This window comes from Trichechus manatus, unplaced genomic scaffold (assembly GCF_000243295.1).
Source record: "Trichechus manatus latirostris isolate Lorelei unplaced genomic scaffold, TriManLat1.0 scaffold00169, whole genome shotgun sequence".
In the NCBI taxonomy this organism is placed as follows: Eukaryota; Metazoa; Chordata; class Mammalia; order Sirenia; family Trichechidae; genus Trichechus; species Trichechus manatus.
The window spans coordinates 1,515,397-1,534,857 of record NW_004444105.1 but is presented as its reverse complement, the minus strand read 5'-3'; the positions used below and the strand labels follow the sequence as shown (position 1 = coordinate 1,534,857).

Sequence of the window (19,461 nt, the reverse complement as noted above, 5' to 3'; positions counted from 1 at the left end):
CCTATCAATAATTATGCTGAATATAAATGGAATAAATGCACCAATAAAGAGACAGAGAGTGGCAGATTGGATAAAAAAAACTCGATCCGTCTATATGCTGCCTACAAGAGACACACCTTAGACTTAAAGACACAAACAAAAACTCAAAGGATGGAAAAAAAATATATCAAGCAAACAACACTCAAATAAGAGCAGGAATGGCAATACTAACCTCTGACAAAATAGACTTTAAAGTAAAATCCAAAACAAAGAATAAGGAAGAACACTATATAATGATTAAATGATCAATACACCAGGAGGACATAAGTATAATAAATACTTATACACCCAATGACACGCCTCCAAAATACACAAACTCTAACAACACTGAAAAGAAATATAGACAGCTGCACGATAGTAGTAGCCGACTTCAACACAACACTTTTGGTGAAGGACAGAACATCCAGAAAGAAGCTCAATAAAGACATGGAAGAGCTAAATGTTGCAATCAACCTACTTGATCTCATAGACATATACCGAACACTCCACCCAACAGCAGCCAAGTATACTTTCTTTTCCAGTGCACATGGAAAATTCTCCAGAATATATCACATATTAGGCCGTAAAGCAAGCCTTAACAGAATCCAGAACATCGAACTATTACAAAGCATCTTTTTAAAACATAAAGCCATTAAAGTAGAAATCAAAAACAGAAAAAGCAAGGGAAAAAATCAAACACATGAAAATTGAAGAATGCCTTGCTCAAAAACTACTGGGTTATAGAAGACATTGAGGCTGGAATAAAGAAATTCATAGAATCAAACAAAAGTTAAAACACATCCTACCAGAACCCTTGGAACACAGCAAAAGCAGTCCTCTGTGGTCAGTTTATAGAAATAAATGCACACATCCAAAAAGAAGAAAGGGTCATAATCAAACGTTAACCCTACTACTGCAACAAATAGAAAAAGAGAAGCAAAAGAAGTCCACAGACGCCAGAGGAAAGGAAATAATAAGAATTAGAACAGAATTAAATGAAATAGAGAATAGAAAAACAATTGAAAGAGTTAACAAGACCAAAAGGTGATTCTTTGAAAAGATCAACAAAATTGATAAACCATTGGCCAAAGTGACAAAAGAAAAACAAGAGAGGAAAGAGATAACCCATATAAGAAATGAGATGGGTGATATCACAACAGACACAAATGAAATTAAAAGAATCATAACAGAATACCATCAAAAACTGTACTCTTATATATCTGAAAACCTTGAGGAAATGGAGAAATTTCTAGAATCTCACTACCTACCTGAACTAACACAGAGTTAGAACAACTAAATAAACTATAACAAAAGAAGAGATTGAAAAGATAATTTAAAAATTCCAAACAAAAAAATCCCTAGCTGGGATGGCTTCACTGGAGAATTCTACCAAACTTTCAGAGAAGAGTTTACATCACTGCTACTAAAGGTATTTCAGAGCTTAGAAAAGGACGGAATACTCACAAAATGATTCTATGAAGCCAGCATAAACTTGTTACCAAAACCAGGTATAGACACCACAAAAAAGAAAATTACAGACCAATATCCCTCATGAACATTGATGCAAAAATCCTCTACAAAATTCTAGCCAATATAATTCAGCAACATATCAAAAAAATAATTCACTATGATCAAATGGGATTTATACCAGGTATGCAGGGTTGGAACACAATATTAGAAAAAAGATCAATGTAATCCATCATATTAATAAAAAACAAGAACCAGATAATCTTATCCATGCAGAAAAGGCATTCAACAAAGTCCAACACCCATTCATGATAAAAACTCTCAACAAAATAGGAATAGAAGGGAAATTCCTCTACATAATTAAGGGCATTTATACAAAGCCAACAGCCAACATCATTACAAATGGAGATACTTTCAAAGCATTCCCCTTGAGAACGGGAACCACACAAGGATGCCCTCTATCACCGCTCTTATTCAACATTGTGCTGGAGGTTCTAGCCAGAGCAATTAAGCTAGAAAAAGAAATAAAGGACATCCAAATTTGTATGGAAGAAGTCAAAGTGTCTCAATTTGCAGATGCTATGATCTTATACACCGAAAACCCCAAAGAATACACAAGAAAACTACTGGAAGTAATAGAAGATTTCAGCAGTTTCAGGATACAAGATAAACATACGAAAATCAGGTGGATTCCTCTACCCCAACAAAGAGAATCTAGAAGAGGAAATCACCGAATCAATACCATTGACAATAGCCCCCAAAAAGATAAAATACTTAGGAATAAATCTAACCAGAGACATAGGAGACCTGTACAATGAAAACTAAAAGATACTACTGCAAGAAAACAAAGGAGACCTGCATAAGTGGAAAAACATACCTTGCTCATGGATAGGTAGACTCAAAATTGCAAAAATGTCAATTATACCCAAAGCAGTTTACAGATACTATGCAATCCCAATCTAAATTCCACCAGCATTTTTTAATGAGATGGAGAAACAAATCACCAACTTCATAAGGAAAGGGCAGAAGCCCCAAATATATAAAGCATTACTCAAGAAGAAGAACAAAGTGGAAGGCCTCACACTACCTGATTTTAGAGTCTATTATACCTCCATGGTAGTGAAAACAGCCTGGTACTGGTACAACAGATACATAGACCAATGGAACAGAATTGGGAATCCATACATAAATTCATCCACCTACATGCAGCTGAAATTTGACAAAGTCCCAAAGTGCGTAAATTGGGGAAAAGATAGTCTCTTTAACAAATGGTGCTGGCATAACTGGATATCCATCTGCAAAAAACTGAAACAAGACCCATACTTAATATCATGCACAAAAACTAACTCAAACTGGATCAAAGAAATATAAAATCGAAAATGATAAAGATCATGGAAGAAAAAATAGGGTCAACGCTAGAAGCCCTAATACATGGCATAAACATAATACGAACCATAAGTAACAATGTACCAGCACTAGAAGAGAGACCAGTTAAATGGGAGGTCCTGAAAATCAAACACTTAACGCTTATCAAAAGACTTCACCAAGAGAGGAAAAAGACAACCTATAGACTGGGAAAAAAATTTTGGCCACGACAAATCCGATCAGAGTCTAATCTCTAAAATCTACAAGATACTGCAAAACCTCAACAACAAAAAGACAAATAACCCAATTAAAAAATGAGCATGGATATGAACATGCACTTTTCCAAAGAAGATATTCATGCAGCTAACAGACACATGACGAAATGCTCATGATCATTAGCCATTAGAGAAATGCAGATCAAAACTACAATGAGATATGTTCTCACCCCAGTGAGGTTAGCATTAATCCAAAAAATACAAAACAATAAATGCTGCAGAGGTTGTGGAGAGACTAGAACACTTACACACTGTTGGTGGTAATGTAAAATGGTACAATCACTTTGGAAATTGATTTGGCGCTTCCTTAAAAAACTAGAAATAGAAGTATCATACGATCCAGCTATCAAGCTCCTTGGAATATATCCTAGAGAAATAAGAGCCAACACAAGAATAGATATATGCACACCTATGTTCACTGGAGAACTGTTCACAATAGCAAAACATCGAAACAACCTAGGTGCCCATCAACAGATGAATGGATAAACAAATTATGGTATATCCACACAATGGAATACTACGCAAAGGTAAACAACAACTATGAAGCCATGAAATATAACATGGAGGAAGCTAGAGGTCAGTATGCCGAGTGAATTTAGCCAGTCACAGACGGACAAATATTGTGTAAGACCACTATTATAAGAACTCAAGAAAAGATTTAAACACAGAAGAAAACATTCTTTGGTGGTTACCAGGGTGGGGAGGGAGGGTGAGGGTTATTTACTAATTAGATAGTAGATAAGAATTATCTTAGGTGAAGGGAAGGACAGCACTCACTACAGGGGAAGTCAGCACAACTGGACTAAACAAAAGCTAAGAAGTTTCCTGAATACAAACACTTTGAGGGACAGAGTAGCAGGGGTAGGAGTCTGGGGACCATGCTTTCAGGGAACATCTAGGTCAATTGTCATAACAAAGCTTATTAAGAAAATGTTCTGCATCCTACTTTGATGAGTGGCGTCTGGGGTCTTAAAAGCTTGTAAGCGGCCATCTAAGATGCATCAATTGCTCCCAACCACCTGGAGTAAAGGAGAATGAAGAACACCAAAGACACAAGGAAAGTATTAGTCCAAGAGTCAGAAAGGGCCACATAAACCCGAGACTTCATCAGCCTGAGACCAGAAGAACTAGATGGTGCTGGACTACCACCAATGACTGCCCTGACAGGGAACACAACAGAGAGTTCCTGATGGAGCAGGAGAAAGGTGGGGTGCAGAACTCAAATTCTACTAAGAAGACCAGACTTAATGGTCTGACTGAGACTGGTGGTATCCTGGAAAGCATGGCCCCTGTATTCTCTATCAGCCCAGAACGAAAACAATTTCTGAGGGCCAACTCTTCAGACAGGGATTGGACTGGACTGTGGGACATAAAGTGATACTCGTGAGGAGTGTGCCTCTTAACTCAAGTAGATAGAAGAGACTAAATGGGCAGCTTCTGTCCAGAGGTGAGAATGGAAGGCAGAGTGGGTTAGGAGTGGTTTGAATGGACATGGGAAATCAGGGGTGGAAAGGAGGAGTGTGTTGTTGCAGTATGGCTAGAGCTATTAGAGTCACATAACAATGTATATATAAATTTTTGTATGGGAAAAAAAATAAAAATCAGAACTCATGCACATGAACTCACCGACTCAGATCTGTCCCAGGAAAGTACTGAGAGAAATGCGAATGAAGTAGAGGAATCAGTCTGAGGTCACACCATCGCTTTTCCCATCTCAGGCCTGATGATGTTGGCCATGAGGAACATGATAATGTGTCCTAAAGTAAATACAAACATTCAGAATCACTTTTTCCTTCTGTGTTTTGGGTTTCTATGTCTTTTTCTATTTTTTTTTCCTAAATGATTAAAAGACCATACTTATTACACTAAAATTGTAGTTGTTAACTTCTTGATTAGTGGAGTTCTCAAAGTATGTGAGGAAGTAACCAATGAGATCAAGAATGATGATGAAAGCAATATGAGGGGAGGGAAAGGAGAAAACAATAATTGTGTGACAGAACTGAATTAATTTAACAGAAAAGATGAAGCAAAACTAACTGTAACCTCAATGAACTAATAATTGACAAAAATAGAAATAAGCCTTAGTTCATTCAATAGGCAATAATTTTTTAGTACCTTCTAAGTGCCAAGCATTGTTATCAGTTACTTCTAAATATTTTTTGACTAGAGTGAACATTCTTATAAAAACAACTTTCAAAAAAACTACTCAAGGAAATCTTTGTCCATTGTTTTAACTTCATGTATATAAAATGTTTTATATTGTTTTAATGTCATGGTTAGAACATGGTTATTTATCTGAAATATGCCAATCAGTATGGTTTAGTATTTACAATTATTGTAAATTAGAAGAGTATAATACACATGTGTAGCTTTTGAAAACTATGTGATTAAAACATTCTATTTTTGTTAACATATTGACTCATTTCTAGCATGAATACTGATTTATATTTTGAATTATACATAATGTTTTAAGGTCTATACAGTTACTTCTCTAATTTTCTAGGAGATTAAATTATTACAACAAACACTAAATTCTACATGGGCAAGTGAAATAATTTACTTCTGAGTTTGTTGCAGAAATTGTAAACTCATTTTCTCTCCACAGCCAATAAGGCATTTAAATCTGTTACATGGTTTAATGTAATTCAACCCAAAAGTGCAGGACCTTACAATGTCACTGAACTGTGCATGTAGAAATTTCTGAAATGGTGTGTTTTCAGCTATATGTATTTTCACCAAAAAAAGGTTGAGAAGTTAGAGGGTTAACATGTTGTGGGGTTGTTAACCAATGTCATAAAACAATATGTGTACTATGTTTAATGAGAACCTATTTGTTCTGTAAGCCTTCACCTGAAGTACAATAAAAAAAAAAGAAAGAAAAAAAAAAGAAACACAAAAGTGCAGGACCTTAGAAGAACCTAGGATTTACACTGCCAAAAGAAATTCAAATTCATTTCCTAAAAATCATTCTTTTGTCCCAAACAATATCCTCTGTAGTTCCAGTGCTGGGGATCCGTCTGTCCATGATCACTCTGAAGTATTTTAAATTTCATTAGAAGGTTTTTCCTTGTATATAGAAGACACATATATTTGAGTAAAAATTGAACTTTGACTTGATGTTGACTCATACTTCTTTCATTATTTCAGCAGCACTGTTGAAATTTCTCTGTGTCTCCAGGATGTCAAATAACGTTAATATTTAATTTGCCGTGGGTTGTAAGTGGGTCAAGTCTCAATTTCATCAGGGAACTGTTGACATTGATTTCTCTCCAGTCACTGATTTTTGAGTGATGATGTTAGGAGGCACTACTTTACTTTGAATGTTGAACCTCTATTAGTGTACACATTATTAAACATTAATCTGTTCGAAATTGCTTAAAAAAACATTATTTTTACAAAAGATTGAGTGTTCTTTGACATTATCCTGTTAATTGTCACAGATTGTGCATGTCAGTGTGGACTAAATCCTTAGAGCACTTTAAAAGTGCTGAAAGAGTTGATTGGCTCCTGTGACTCAGTGTCGACACCCTGTTGCTGAGACTTCACTGAGAGAGCCTTGGTCTCTAAGATGTCCGTCCTCTGGGTATGAGACAATTGCTTATACCATCTATCTGGTGATAGCAAAGGCACACACCTAGACCCATGTTAATCTTTCTCGTGTCCTCCGTGTTGGATGCTATGCTGGTTGGAATATGACACAGTGTTGGTTGGGAAAGAGTACAACAGAGATTGTGAGGGCCCAGGCTCAGAATCAGACTGCGTCCTGTCCCTGACTACTCCTTTAACCCCGGACCACTTATTTAAACCCTCTGTGCCTTATTTTTCCTGTCTCAAAACTGGGGATAATAATATTAACTACCAGTAAGATTATAGTACGTAATAAATAAACAAGTTCTTAGAGCAGAGTCTAGAATTGAACGTCTTGCTAGTTTCACTTTCTTTAATGGCTAACGGAAATTGTACATTTACTCATAACAGCAGGATGATTGAAACACTAATTGTGCCTGTCAGTAAAAAATGATGAGGAAAGTACTTTCTAAAAAATAATAATAAGCTTGAATAGTGGACAAAATTATTGGAAACACAGAACTTCTAGTAAGAACACCCTTACTAATACTACTATGGAGACAGCAATTAGTAATACTAATTAGCTAAATTAAGTACTTTACACGCATTACCTAAATTCTTTACACCATCTTTGATGTAACTAAGCCCCTCTCTGCATGCAGCTGAGACCTACTCTTGGGATACAGTGCACAAAGGCACTGCTGAGAGTTCTACAGCAGTTAACTTAAGCCATCCAGACAGTCAGTGATAAAGCCAGAATTCTTAATTTCAGAGCAAAAGCATCTATTACAACACACTTAACATTCATAATCAGAAATAAAACAATGGAAAAACTAATTCAGATCTTCTATCTTGATTATTTTCTCTGTGTAACTTTTATTTATTTTAATTTTTTTTATTGTACTTTAGATGGAGGTTTACAAAACAGTTTCTCATTAAACAGTCTGTACAAATATTGTTTTATGACATTGGTTAAGAACCCCACCACAGCATGTCAACACTCTACCTTCGAGATCTTGGAGGATGCTTTTTTTGGGGAAAATATACAGGGCCAAAGTTACACCATTTCAAAAGTTTCTACATGTGTAATTCAGTGACATCAATCACATTCTTCCAATTGCACTGCTATTCCCACTATCGTTTTCCAAATTACTCCATCACCATTATCTTCAACGCATTGCCCCTTAGGCTTCCCATCAAACCTTTTCAGTTGCTCTTGTCAATTTGATCTCACATAGATTTTTTTTTTTTTTTTTTGGACCTTAGATGAAGGTTTACTGAACAAATAGTTTCTCATTAAACAGTTAATACACATAATGCCCTATGACAATGGTTAACAACCCCACAACATGTCATCCTTGTCCCTTCTCAACCTTGGGTTCTCTATCACCAGCTTCCCTATCCCTCCTGCCTTCTAGTCCTTGTCCCTGGACTGCTGTGCCTCGTTAGTCCTGTTTTGTTTTATGAAGCTCAACAATTCCCTGCTGAACGGTGAACTTTGGGAGTAACTTCACCATTGAGCTAAAAGGGTATCCAGGGGCCATACTTTCGTGGTTTCTCCAGTCTCTGTCAGGGCAGTAAATCTGGTCTTATTTTGTGAGTTAAAATTTTGTTCTACATCCTTTTCCAGCTCTGTCCAGAATCTCTATTGTGATCCCTGTTAGAGCAGTCAGTGGTGGCACCATCTAGCTGTACTGGACTCAGTCTGGTGGAGGCCTTGGTAGCTGTGGACAATTAGTCCTTTGAACTAATCTTTTCCTTGTATCCTGTTCTATTCATTCTCCCTTGCTCCCAGAGGGATGAGACCAGTGGAGTATCTTAGATGGCTGCTCACAGGCTTTTAAGACGCCAGATGCTACTCACTAAGGTAGAATGTAAAATATTGCCTTTATAAAGGGTGTTATGCCAGTTGAGCTAGATGTTCCCTGAGACCATGGTCCCCACAGCCCTCTGCCCAGCAATTCAGTCCCTCAGGGAGTTTGGATGTGTCTATGGAGCTTCCATGACCTTTCCTTGTACAAGTTGTGCTGTATTCCCCAGTATTGTTTACTGTCTTACCCTTCACCAAAGTTACCAATTATCTATTGTCTATTTAGTTCTACCCCACCCCTCCCATCCCTCGTAACTAAGAAAGATTGTTTCTTTTTGTGTGTAAACTTTTACGTGAGTTTTTACAGTAGAGGTTTCATACAATATTTGTCATTTTGTGATTGACTTAGTTCACTTAGCATAATGTCCTCCAGTTTCATCCCTGTTATGAGATGCTCCACAGATTCATCATTGTTCTTTATCATTGCATAATACTCCATTGTGTGTATGTACCATAGTTTGTTTATCCATTCATCTGTTAATGGGCATCAAGGTTGTTTCCATCTTTTTGCTATTGTGAACAGTGCTGCAATGAATATGGGTGTGCATATGTCTGTTCGTGTGACAGCTTATTTCTCTAGGATATATTCCTAGGAGTTGGATTGCATTTTGTAGTGCTTTTTCTTTCTGGTGCTGATGTTTTCTTTGTTCCTCTTACTCTCTTGTGCAGAGTTCCTTTGTTTGTGTTTTTTCTTTTATTTCATTATTATAGATTTTGTGTTTACCGAGGAGACTTTATGTTTTTCTTCTTTATTTTGATGAGTAGGTTTGTTAACCTTCTTTGTGGTTCCCTTGAAATTTACCCTCATCTTCCTAGTTTTGAACCAGTCTATTATTACTTCGAATCACCTTGCCTTCCTGTCCATTAGAAGATTCTATACCTACAACGTTTATTCCCTCTTTTATTGTTCTGATGTTATTGTCATTTAGAGATTAACCTCTCTGATTCCCTGTTGTAATTCTTTTGGTTTTGCACAGTCCTTAAGAGTTCATTTCCTAGGTTGGTATCTGGCTAGTACAATCTAGTGTCTTGTATTCAGCCTGTGGTCTGATGTTTATTCTCAGATTGGAGGACTCCTTTTTTAAGTCTTGTAAGTTCTGTTCGGTTTTTACATAGCCCCTTAATTTCTGTTTTTCTGGAAATGACTTAATTTCACCATCATATTTAAAAGAGAGTTTTCCAGGATATATTATTCTTTTTTTTTTTTTATTGTTGTAGTTAAATGAAGTGTACATTTCAAGTTAGTCTCCCATACAAAATTTTATAAATACATTGTTATGTGACCCTAATTGCTCACCCCATCCTGTGACAGGACACTTCTCCTTTTCGCCCCTGATACCCCATTCAACCAGCTCCTAACCCTGTCTGCCTTCCCATCTCACCTCTGGACAGAAGCTTCCCCTTTGGTCTCTTGCATCTACTTGAATAAGAGGCAAACTCTTTGCAAGTATCACTTTATGCCCCACAGTCCAGTCCAATCCCTGTCTGAAGAGTTCACCTCAGAAATTGTTTTAGTTCTGGGCTGATAAAGAGTCCCGGGGTCATGCTTTCCGGGGTATTTCCAGTCTCAGTCAGACCATTAAGTCTGGTCTTCTTACTAGAATTTGAGTTCTGCACCCCATCTTTCTCCTGCTCCATCAGGGACTCTCTGTTGTGTTCCCTGTCAGGGTGGTCATTGGTGGTAGCCAGGCACCATCTAGTTCCTCTAGTCTCAGGCTGATGAGGTCTCGGGTTTATGTGGCCCTTTCTGTCTTTTGGGCTAATACTTTTCTTGTGTCTTTAGTGTTCTTCATTCTCCTTTACTCCAGGTGGTTGGGAACAACTGATGCATCTTAGATGGCCGCTTGCAAGCTTTTAAGACCCTAGACGCCACTCACCAAAGTAGGATGCAGAAATTTTTCTTAAAAAGCTTTGTTATGCCAATTGACCTAGATGTCCCCTGAAAGCATGGTCTCCAGACTCCTACCCCTGTTACTCTTTCTCTCAAAGTATTTGATTGTATTCAGGAAACTTCTTAGCTTTGGTTTTGTCCAGCTGTGCTGAATTCCCTTTAATGTGTGAGCTGTACTTCCCTTCACCTAAGATGATTCATATCTAATATCTAGTTAGTGAATAACCCTCACCCTCCCTCCCCACCCTGGTAACCATCAAAGAATGTTTTCTTCTGTGTTTAAACCTTTTCTTGAGTTCTTATAATAGTGGTCTTGTACAGTATTTGTCCTTCTGTGACTGACTAAATTCACTCAGCATAATAAGTTGCAGCTTCCACTAAGTGTTAAGATATTTCATGGCTTCATTGTTGTTCTTTATTGTTGCTTTGTATTCCATTATGTGAATATACCACAATTTGTTTATCCATTCATTCATTGATGGGCACCTAGTTTATTTCCATCTTTTTGCCATTGTGAACAGTGCCGCAATGAACATGGGCGTGCATATATCTATTCTTGTGATGGCTTTTATTTCTACAGGATATATTGCAAGGAGCGGGATAGCTAGAACTTATGGTACTTCTATTTCTAGCTTTTTAAAGAAGCACCAAATAGATTTCCAAAGTGGATGTACCATTTTACATTCCCACCAACAGTGTAGAAGTGTTCCAGTCTCTCCACAACCTCTCCAACATTTATTATTTTGTGTTTTTCGGATTAAGGCTAGCTTTGCTGACGTGAGATGATATCTCATTGTAGTTTTGATCTGCCTTTCTCTAATGGCTAATGATAGTGAACATTTCTTCATGTGTCTGTTAGTGCCTGAACATTTTCTTTGGCAAAGTGCCTGTTCAAATCCTTTGCGCATTTTTTAATTGGGTTATTTGTATTTTTGTTGTTGAGGTTTTGAGTGTGTTGTAGATTTTAGAGATGAGACGCTGATCGGATTTGTCGCAGCCAAAATTTTCTTCCCAGTCTGTAGGTTGTCTTTTTCTCTTTTGGTGAGCGTAAGTGTTTGATTTTTAAGAGCTCCCCTTTATCTAGTCTCTCTTCTGGTGCTTGTGCATTGTTACTTATGGTTCGTATAATGTTTATGCCATATATTAGGGCTCCTAGCGTTGAAACTATTTTTTTCTTTATCATTTTCGATTTTATATTTAAGTCTTTGATCCATTTTGAGTTACCTTTTGTACATGGTGTGAGGTATGGGTCTTGTTTCAGTTTTTTGCAAATGGATATCCATTTATGTCAACACCATTTGTTAAAGAGACTATCTTTTCCCAAATTAATGGACTTTGGGCCTTTTGTCAAATATTAGCTGCAGAGAGGTGGATGAGCTTATATCTGGATTCTCAACTCTGTTCCATTGGTCTATGTATCTGTTGTTATACCAGTACCAGGCTGTTTTGACTACCTTGGCAGTATAATAGGTCCTAAAATCAGGTAGTGTAAGACCTCTCACTTTATTCTTCTTCTTGAGTAACGCTTTATTTATTTGAGGTCTCTTCCCTTTCCATATGAAGTTGGTGATTTTTTCCTCTAACTCATTAAAAAGTGCTGGTGGAATTTGGATCGGGATGGCATTGTATCTGTAGAATTGACATTTTCACCATGTTGAGTCTACCTATCCATGAGCAAGGTGTATTTTTCCACTTATGCAGGTCTCTTTTAGTTTCTTGCAGTAGTGTCTTGTAGTTTTCTCTCTATAGATCTTTTACTTCTCTGATTATATTTATTCCTGACTATTTTATCTTCTGGGGGGGGGGTATTGTAAACGGTATTTATTTGATAATTTCCTCTTCAAGGTTCTCTTTCTTGGTGTAAAGGAATCCAACTAATTTCTGTATGTTTATCTTGTATCCTGAAACTTTGCTGAAATCTTCTATTAGTTCCAGTAGTTTTCTTGTGGATTCTTTGGCGTTTTCAGTGTATAATATCATATCATCTGCGAATAGAGATAATTTAACTTCTTCCCTACCAATTTGGATGCCTTTATATCTTCTTCTAGCCTAATTGCTCTGGCTAGGACCTCTAGCACAATGTTGAATAAGAGTGGTGATAGAGGGCATCCTTGTCTGGTTCCCGTTTTCAAGGGGAATGCTTTCAAAGTCTCACCATTTAGGATGATGTTGGCTGTTGGCTCTGTATAAATGCCCTTAAGTATATTGGGGAATTTCCCTTCTATTCCTATTTGGTTGAGAGTTTTTATCATGAATGGGTGTTGGACTTTGTCGAATGCCTTTTCTGCATTGATTGATAACATCATGTGGTTCTTGTTTTTTATTTATGTGATGGTTTACATTGATTGTTTTTCTAACGTTGAACCATTCCTGCATACCTGATATAAATCCCACTTGCTCAAGGTGAATTAGTTTCTTGATATGTTGCTGAATTATATTGGCTAGAATTTTGTTGAGGATTTTTGCATCAATGTTCATGAGGGATATTGGTCTGTAATTTTCTTTTTTGTGGTGTCTTTACCTGGTTTTGGTATCAGGGTTATGCTGGCTTCATAGAATGAGTTTGGGAGTATTCCTTCCTTTTCTATGCTCTGAAAAACGTTTAGTAGAAGTTGTGTTATCTTTTCTCTGAAAGTTTGGTAGAATTTTCCAGAGAAGCCATCCGGGCCGGGGCTTTCTTTTGTCAGGAATTTTTTAATAACATTTTCAATTTTTTCTTTTGTTAAGGGTTTATTATTTGTTCTACCTCTGTGTTAATTTAGGTAGGTAGTGAGTTTCTAGAAATTTGTCCATTTTCTCTAGGTTTTCAAAGTTGTTAGAGTACAATTTTTCATAGTAATCTATTATGATTCTCTTAATTTCAGTTGGATCTGTTGTGATATCACCCATCTCATTTCTTATACAGCTTACCTTCTTCCTCTCCTGTTTTTCTTTTGTCAGTTTGGCCGATGGTTTATCAATTTTGTTGAGCTTTGCAAAGTACAAATTTTTGGTCTTCTTAACTCCTTCAGTTGTTTTTCTATTCTCTATTTCTAATTAATCTGCTCTAATTCTTATTTCCTTCCTTCTGGTGACTGTGGGCTTCTTTTGCTGCTCTCTTTCTATTTGTTCCAGTTGTAGGGTTAATGTTTTGATTATGGCCCTTTCCCTTTCTTCTTTTTGGATGTGTGAACTTATTGCTAAAAACTGACCACTGATCACTGATTTTGCTGTGTCCCAAAGGTTCTGGTAGGATGTGTTTTCATTCTCATTTCATTCTGTGAATTTCTTTATTCCATCCTTAATTTCTTCTATAACCCAGTAGTTTTTGAGCAAGGTGTTGTTGTTGTTTTGTTTCCATGTATTTGATTTTTTCCTTGCTTTTTGTGTTGCTGATTTCTACTTTTATGGCTTAATAGTCAGAAACGATGCTTTGTAATATTTCAATGCTTTGGATTTGTTAAGGCTTGCTTTATGGCCTAATATGTGGTTGATTCTGGAGAATGTTCCATGTACTTTGGAAAAGAAAGTATACTTGGCTGCTGTTGGGTGGAGTGTTCGGTATATGTCTATGAAATCTAGTTAGTTGACTGTAGCAGTTAGCTCTTCCGCGTCTTTGTTGAGCTTCTTTCTGGATGTTCTGTCTTTCACTGAAAGTGGCGTGTTGAAGTCTCCTAATACTATTGTGGAGCTGTCTATCTCTCTTATCAGTGCTGTTAGAGTTTGTTTTACGTATTTTGGAGCCCTGTCTTTGGGTGGGTAATTATTTATTATAGTTATGTCCTTCCGGTGTATTGACCCTTTAATCATTATACAGTGCCTTTCCTTATCTTTTGCGGTGGATTTTACTTTAAATTTTATTTTGTCAGAGACTAATATTGCCATTCCTGCTCTTTTTTGAGTGTTGTTCGCTTGATATATTTTTTTCCATCCTTTGAGTTTTAGCCTGTTTGTGTTTTTAAGTCTAAGGTGCATCTCTTGTCGGCAACTATAGACGGATCATGCTTTTTTATCCAATCTGCACTCTCTCTTTATTGGTTCATTAAGTTGATTTACATTCAGTGTAATTATTGATAGGTCTGAGTTTAGTGTTGTCATCTTGTTGTCTCTTTTTGTGTATTGTTCACAGTTTCTTTGTTCCCCTTAATTTTCTGGGCTGAGTCATTTTTCTTTGTGTATTTTTTTCATCTTTTTCATTGTTATAGGTTTTGTGTTTAGTGGGTCTTTATATTTTTCTTCTTTTTTATTTTGATTTGTAGGATTGTTAAATTCCTTTTGGTTACCTTAATATTTACCCCTATTTTTCTAAGTTTATACCAGTCTTTTATTTCTTTATATCACCTTGACTTCCTCTTCATATAAAAAATGAAAGTCTGCATTTTTATAAGTCCCTCTTTTTTGTTTTGATGTTGTCATTTTTATATGTTGATATCTCTGTATCCCTATTTTCAGTGTTTCGCTTTGATGTATTTTTGACTTGCCTATCTGAGTCAATATCTGGTTTCTCTCTCCTGTTGTCTAGTCTTGTGTGGTTATCTAATGTAATTGATTATCTAACCAGAGGACACCCTTTAGTATTTCTTGTAATTTTGGTTTGGTTTTTGCAAATTCCCTAAGCTTCTGTTTCTCTGGAAATGCCCTAATTTCAACATATTTGAGTGACAGTTTTGCTGGATATATAATTCTTGGCTGGCATTTGTTTTCCTTCAAGGTTTTATATACGTCATCCTATTGTCTTCTTGCCTGCATGGTTTCTGCTGAGTAGTCCGAGCTTATTCTAATTGGTTCTCCTTTGTAGATGGCTTTTCTTTTATCCCTAGCTGCTCTTAAAATTCCCTCTTTATCTTTGGTTTTGGTCATTTTAATTATAATATGTCTTCATGACTTTCGTTTGGGATCTACCTTATGTGGTGCTCCATGAGCATCTTGGATAGATATCTTCTCATCTTTCATGATATCAGGGAAGTTTTCTGTCAACAAATCTTCAACAATTTTCTCTGTATTTTCTGTTATCTCTCCCTGTTCTGGTACTTCAATCACTCATAGGTTATTTCTCTTGATAAAGTCCCACATAACTCTTAGAGTTTCTTCATTCTTTTTAATTCTTTTATCTGATTTTTCCTCAAATAAGTTGGCATCAAGTGCTTTATCTTCAATCTCACTAATTCTGACTTCCATTGCCTCTATTCTGCTCCTACGACTTCCTCTTGAGTTGTCTAATTTTGAAATTTTATTGTTAATCTTCTGGATTTGTGATTGCTGTCTCTCTATGGATTCTTGCAACCTATTAAATTTGTCATTATGTTCTTGAATAATTTTTTTAGTTCCACTACTACTTTGTCTGTATATTCTTTGGCTGTTTCTACGTTTTGAGAATTGCCTTTCTAATTTCTTGAAGACTTCTGTATATTAAGATTTTATATTCTGCCTCTGGTAATTCCAAGAAATTCTCTTCCTGCAGAGAATTTATTGATTATGTTGGGAGCTTGCTAAAGCCACAATGGACTGCCTCTTTATGTGACTTGATATTGACTATTGTCTCCGAGCCATCAATAATTTATTATAATTTTATGTTGTATTTCTTTTGTGAGTCCTAGCTTCTTGTTTTGTTTTGCTTTGATATGCCCAAATAGGATGTTCATGAGTGCTACTTTGATTATTGGCACCTTTGAAGCTCTAAAGTCCTATCATCAGGTATTTAGTTCTGTAACTAAGTATGTGCACACAGGAGTCCATTAAATCTTCCTGTATGGATTCAGCTCAGGTGTCCAGGCAGTCGATCACCAAGTGAGTGGTGCAGGCTCTCACCTACAGTCTTTGGCATTGGTGTTTGGTGTAGGCACTGGTATCTGGTTGCAGTAGGGGGTCACATGTTGAGCCAGGCTGGTGGCTGACGGCTTCCCCTGAGAGTCTGAAAGGAAAGCGTGTCCCTATTCCCTAGGGCGAGTACGTAGGTGAGTTTTGCAGCCAGACTATGAGTACCCCACTCTGTTGGCTGTAGAGACCAAAAGGCACCCCTTATTCTTGGACTCCTGTAGCAGTGACTAGGTGGCATAGGTGACACCACCAGTCCTCAAGCCCCTGGTGTGTATGGGTAAAGCTGTCTGCTTTAAGGGCAGTGCTGTCGAGGGTCACAAATCTGCCACTTCACAGCTGAAACAGTTGAAGTTAGACTTCAGGTGTTTACCCCATTGTACTGTGGTAGTGAGAGCTAACATTGTTGTGATGGGTCCCCACAAGTTTATACAGGGGTGTAAGGCACTCAGAGTCTGCAGACCCCATATGCCTGTCCCTAGCAAAGGAGCTGTTCTGACCCTGAGTTCCTGGCTTACGGGAGCCAGTAGCTTATGTGTTTCCTCTCCAAGGCCAGGAGAATGGGTCTGGGTGCCTTTTTGGATCTGCTTTCTGCCCAGTGGACTCAGACTTTGGAAGGCTGGACTAGTGCAGTGCGGGGAGGGAGGCGGTAAAAGGGAGAAAGGTTTTTCCCAAATAGGCTTTTTTAAAAAAAATCCTTGTGAAAGGCCACACTCATGTCCTTATCTTTAGCCACGTGGGAGCTGCTTTTCACTAGTTTGGCATGTCCAAGCAGAATCTTTGCTGCCAGGTCTTTCTCGATGTGGAAACTGTCTCCTGAGCATGTGCACACATCTGTTTGCCTGCTTTACTATGTAGCTCAGAGCCAGTCGGGGCTGAAGAGTTGAAGCCCAGTCTGGTCTGCCACTTCTTGCCTCTTTAGAACCGTTTCCCTCTCCCCCTGCCACTCAGTCCGATTCCTCAATTTTGCCTTGTTCAGGGCTCATAGATATTCATATACAATTAAATAATTTGTTTTTCCAGGTCTTTGTTGTAAGAGAGATATAGTAAGCCGTCTGACTACTCTGCCATCTTGGCCCCTTCTCATGATATATTATTCTTGCCTGGCAATTTTTTTCTTTCAAGGTTTTATATATGTCATCCCATTGCCTTCTTGTCTGCATGGTTTTTGCAGAATAATCAGAGCTTAGTCTTATTGTTTCTCCTCTGTATGTGACTTTTTTTTCATGAGCTGCTCCCAGGATTCCTTGTCTTTGTTTTTAGTGAGTGTGATTATGGTATTCCTTGGTGATTTTCTTTTGAGGTCTATCCTATATGGGGTTTGTTGAGCTTCTTGGATGGCCAGCTTTTCATCTTTCATGATATTGGGGAAGTTTTCTGTCAGCAGTTCTTCAACAATCTTCTCTCTGTTTTCTGTTTTTTCCCCCTGTTCTGGAACTCTGATCACTTGCAAATGTTTGCTCTTGATTGTATCCCACATAATTCTCAGGGTTTCTTCATTTTTCTTCATTCTTTTTTCTGATTTTTCCTCAGACAGTGTTTTTCTTCAGTTTCTCTGATCCTATCTTCCGTCATTTCAAACCTGCTCCTCAGCCCTTCTATGACACTGTCCATTTCTGAAATCTGGTTGTTTATCATTTGGATTTCTAATAGTTGTTTTTGTATGATATCTAGTTGTGAAATTATTTTACCATTTTGTTCTTGTAATATTTTCTTGAATTTTTCCATTTTTTTGTCTGTATTTTTCCATGAATTTGTCTATTTTTTCCTCAGTTTTCTCTACTTTTTACTTCAACTCTTGGATAATTCTGAATATTAGAGATTTGAATTCCCTATCAGTCAGGTCTTGTGCCTTTTCTTCTACTGGAAAGTCATCTGGTGTTTTATTTTGGACTCCTACTGGAACCATTCTGTCCTGTTTTTGTAAATGTTTTGATATTGTCTGCTGTCTTTGGGACATTCAGTGGTTATTTTCCTCATTTATTGATTGTAGATTTGTTTGTTTTTTCCTGCTTTTTTGTTTTATTTGGTTACATCTGAGAAGGTGGGCTGTGCGTTCTTTGTTGTTTGCTCATCTGTGGGCTTAATACTTTTCACCTCCTTTTCCAATGGGCATGGTCAGTCACTTAGTTATGGTACAGCAGGGCAGGTCCAGCTGAAGGAGAGTTGCTGGGATGGGTTGTTTGTGGCACTTACTGGGGCTGATAGTGTGGACCAGAAATCAGTGCAGGGCAGGTTCCAATAGGCCATGCCTGTTCTGCTTGGGGAGTGTGATGTTCAGCACTTGGTGCAGGTTGCAGGAAGAAGGGGTTAGACTGATGTGTGGAGCTAAATGGGTATGGAAAAGAGGAGAGAGAGGAGAGAGGAACAGGAGCCAAAAATAAACAATCAAAAAAGAATGCTAAGGGGGCTTGCTATTGGAGTGGAGAGATGAGAGACTGAGAAATGGTGAAAACAAAATGAAAAAAAGAAAAAGGGTAAAAGAAGAAAAAAGAATAAATAGAGAAACTGGAAATGAAGAAAGACAAAAAAGGAGTAAGAGAGAGAAGAAAAGAAAACAAAGAAACAAAAAACCCAAACCCAAAAAACAAGAAAAACGAAATGCCCCCAGGGATGTCCCCGTGTGAGTAGCTTCCAAGCCATGCAGTACTGCCTGGCTAGAAGGGGCTCCCAAGCCAAGAAAAGAAAATGAACACGAAAAAACAAATCAAAACAGAACAAATCAGAGCAAACAAACAAACAAATGAAAAAGCCCTGTTGGTCCCACCAGCGTGGTGGCACAGGCCAGGAAGCAGTTTCACAGTCAAGTGGTGTTTTGTAGCCTTTCAGGAAGAAGCAAAGATGGCACATGGACCCAGGTATTTGAGAGAAAAGAGGGAGAGATGGTGAGAGGTAAGGAAGAATTCTAAAGAAGCAGAAAAAAGCAACACTAGCAACCAACAAAAAGCACTCAGGAAGCCGGCCAGTGTGGGCAGGTGGAATGCAAGTGACACCGGGGTGAAGCTGGTGCTTTCCAGACAAAAGACTGCAGCTGCAAGAAGCACAGAAGGCTAAGTGGGAGTGAAGAAGGGTGGGGGAGGGGTGGGAAAGCATCTATCGCTTGTTATCTGTTGTTCTGTTTCTTACCGGAAGCTCCGTGAAGCTGCTTTCTCCTACCTCTTGTTCGCTGATCCCTGATAGGAGTCCAAGATGCTGGATCCATGCTGTGTTAGCTG

The 19,461-nt window shown here is 37.7% G+C and overlaps 1 protein-coding gene across 1 annotated transcript in view; it reads right to left on the bottom strand.

Moving 5' to 3' along the window:
- SNTG1 (syntrophin gamma 1) overlaps nucleotides 1-19,461 on the bottom strand; it is a 664,017-nt gene that overhangs the window by 407,376 nt on the left and 237,180 nt on the right. Inside the window, exon 9 of the mRNA XM_004386583.2 lies at nucleotides 4,752-4,882. Within this exon, the coding sequence (XP_004386640.1) occupies nucleotides 4,752-4,882 (131 nt within the window). The remainder of the gene's footprint in view (nucleotides 1-4,751; nucleotides 4,883-19,461) is intronic.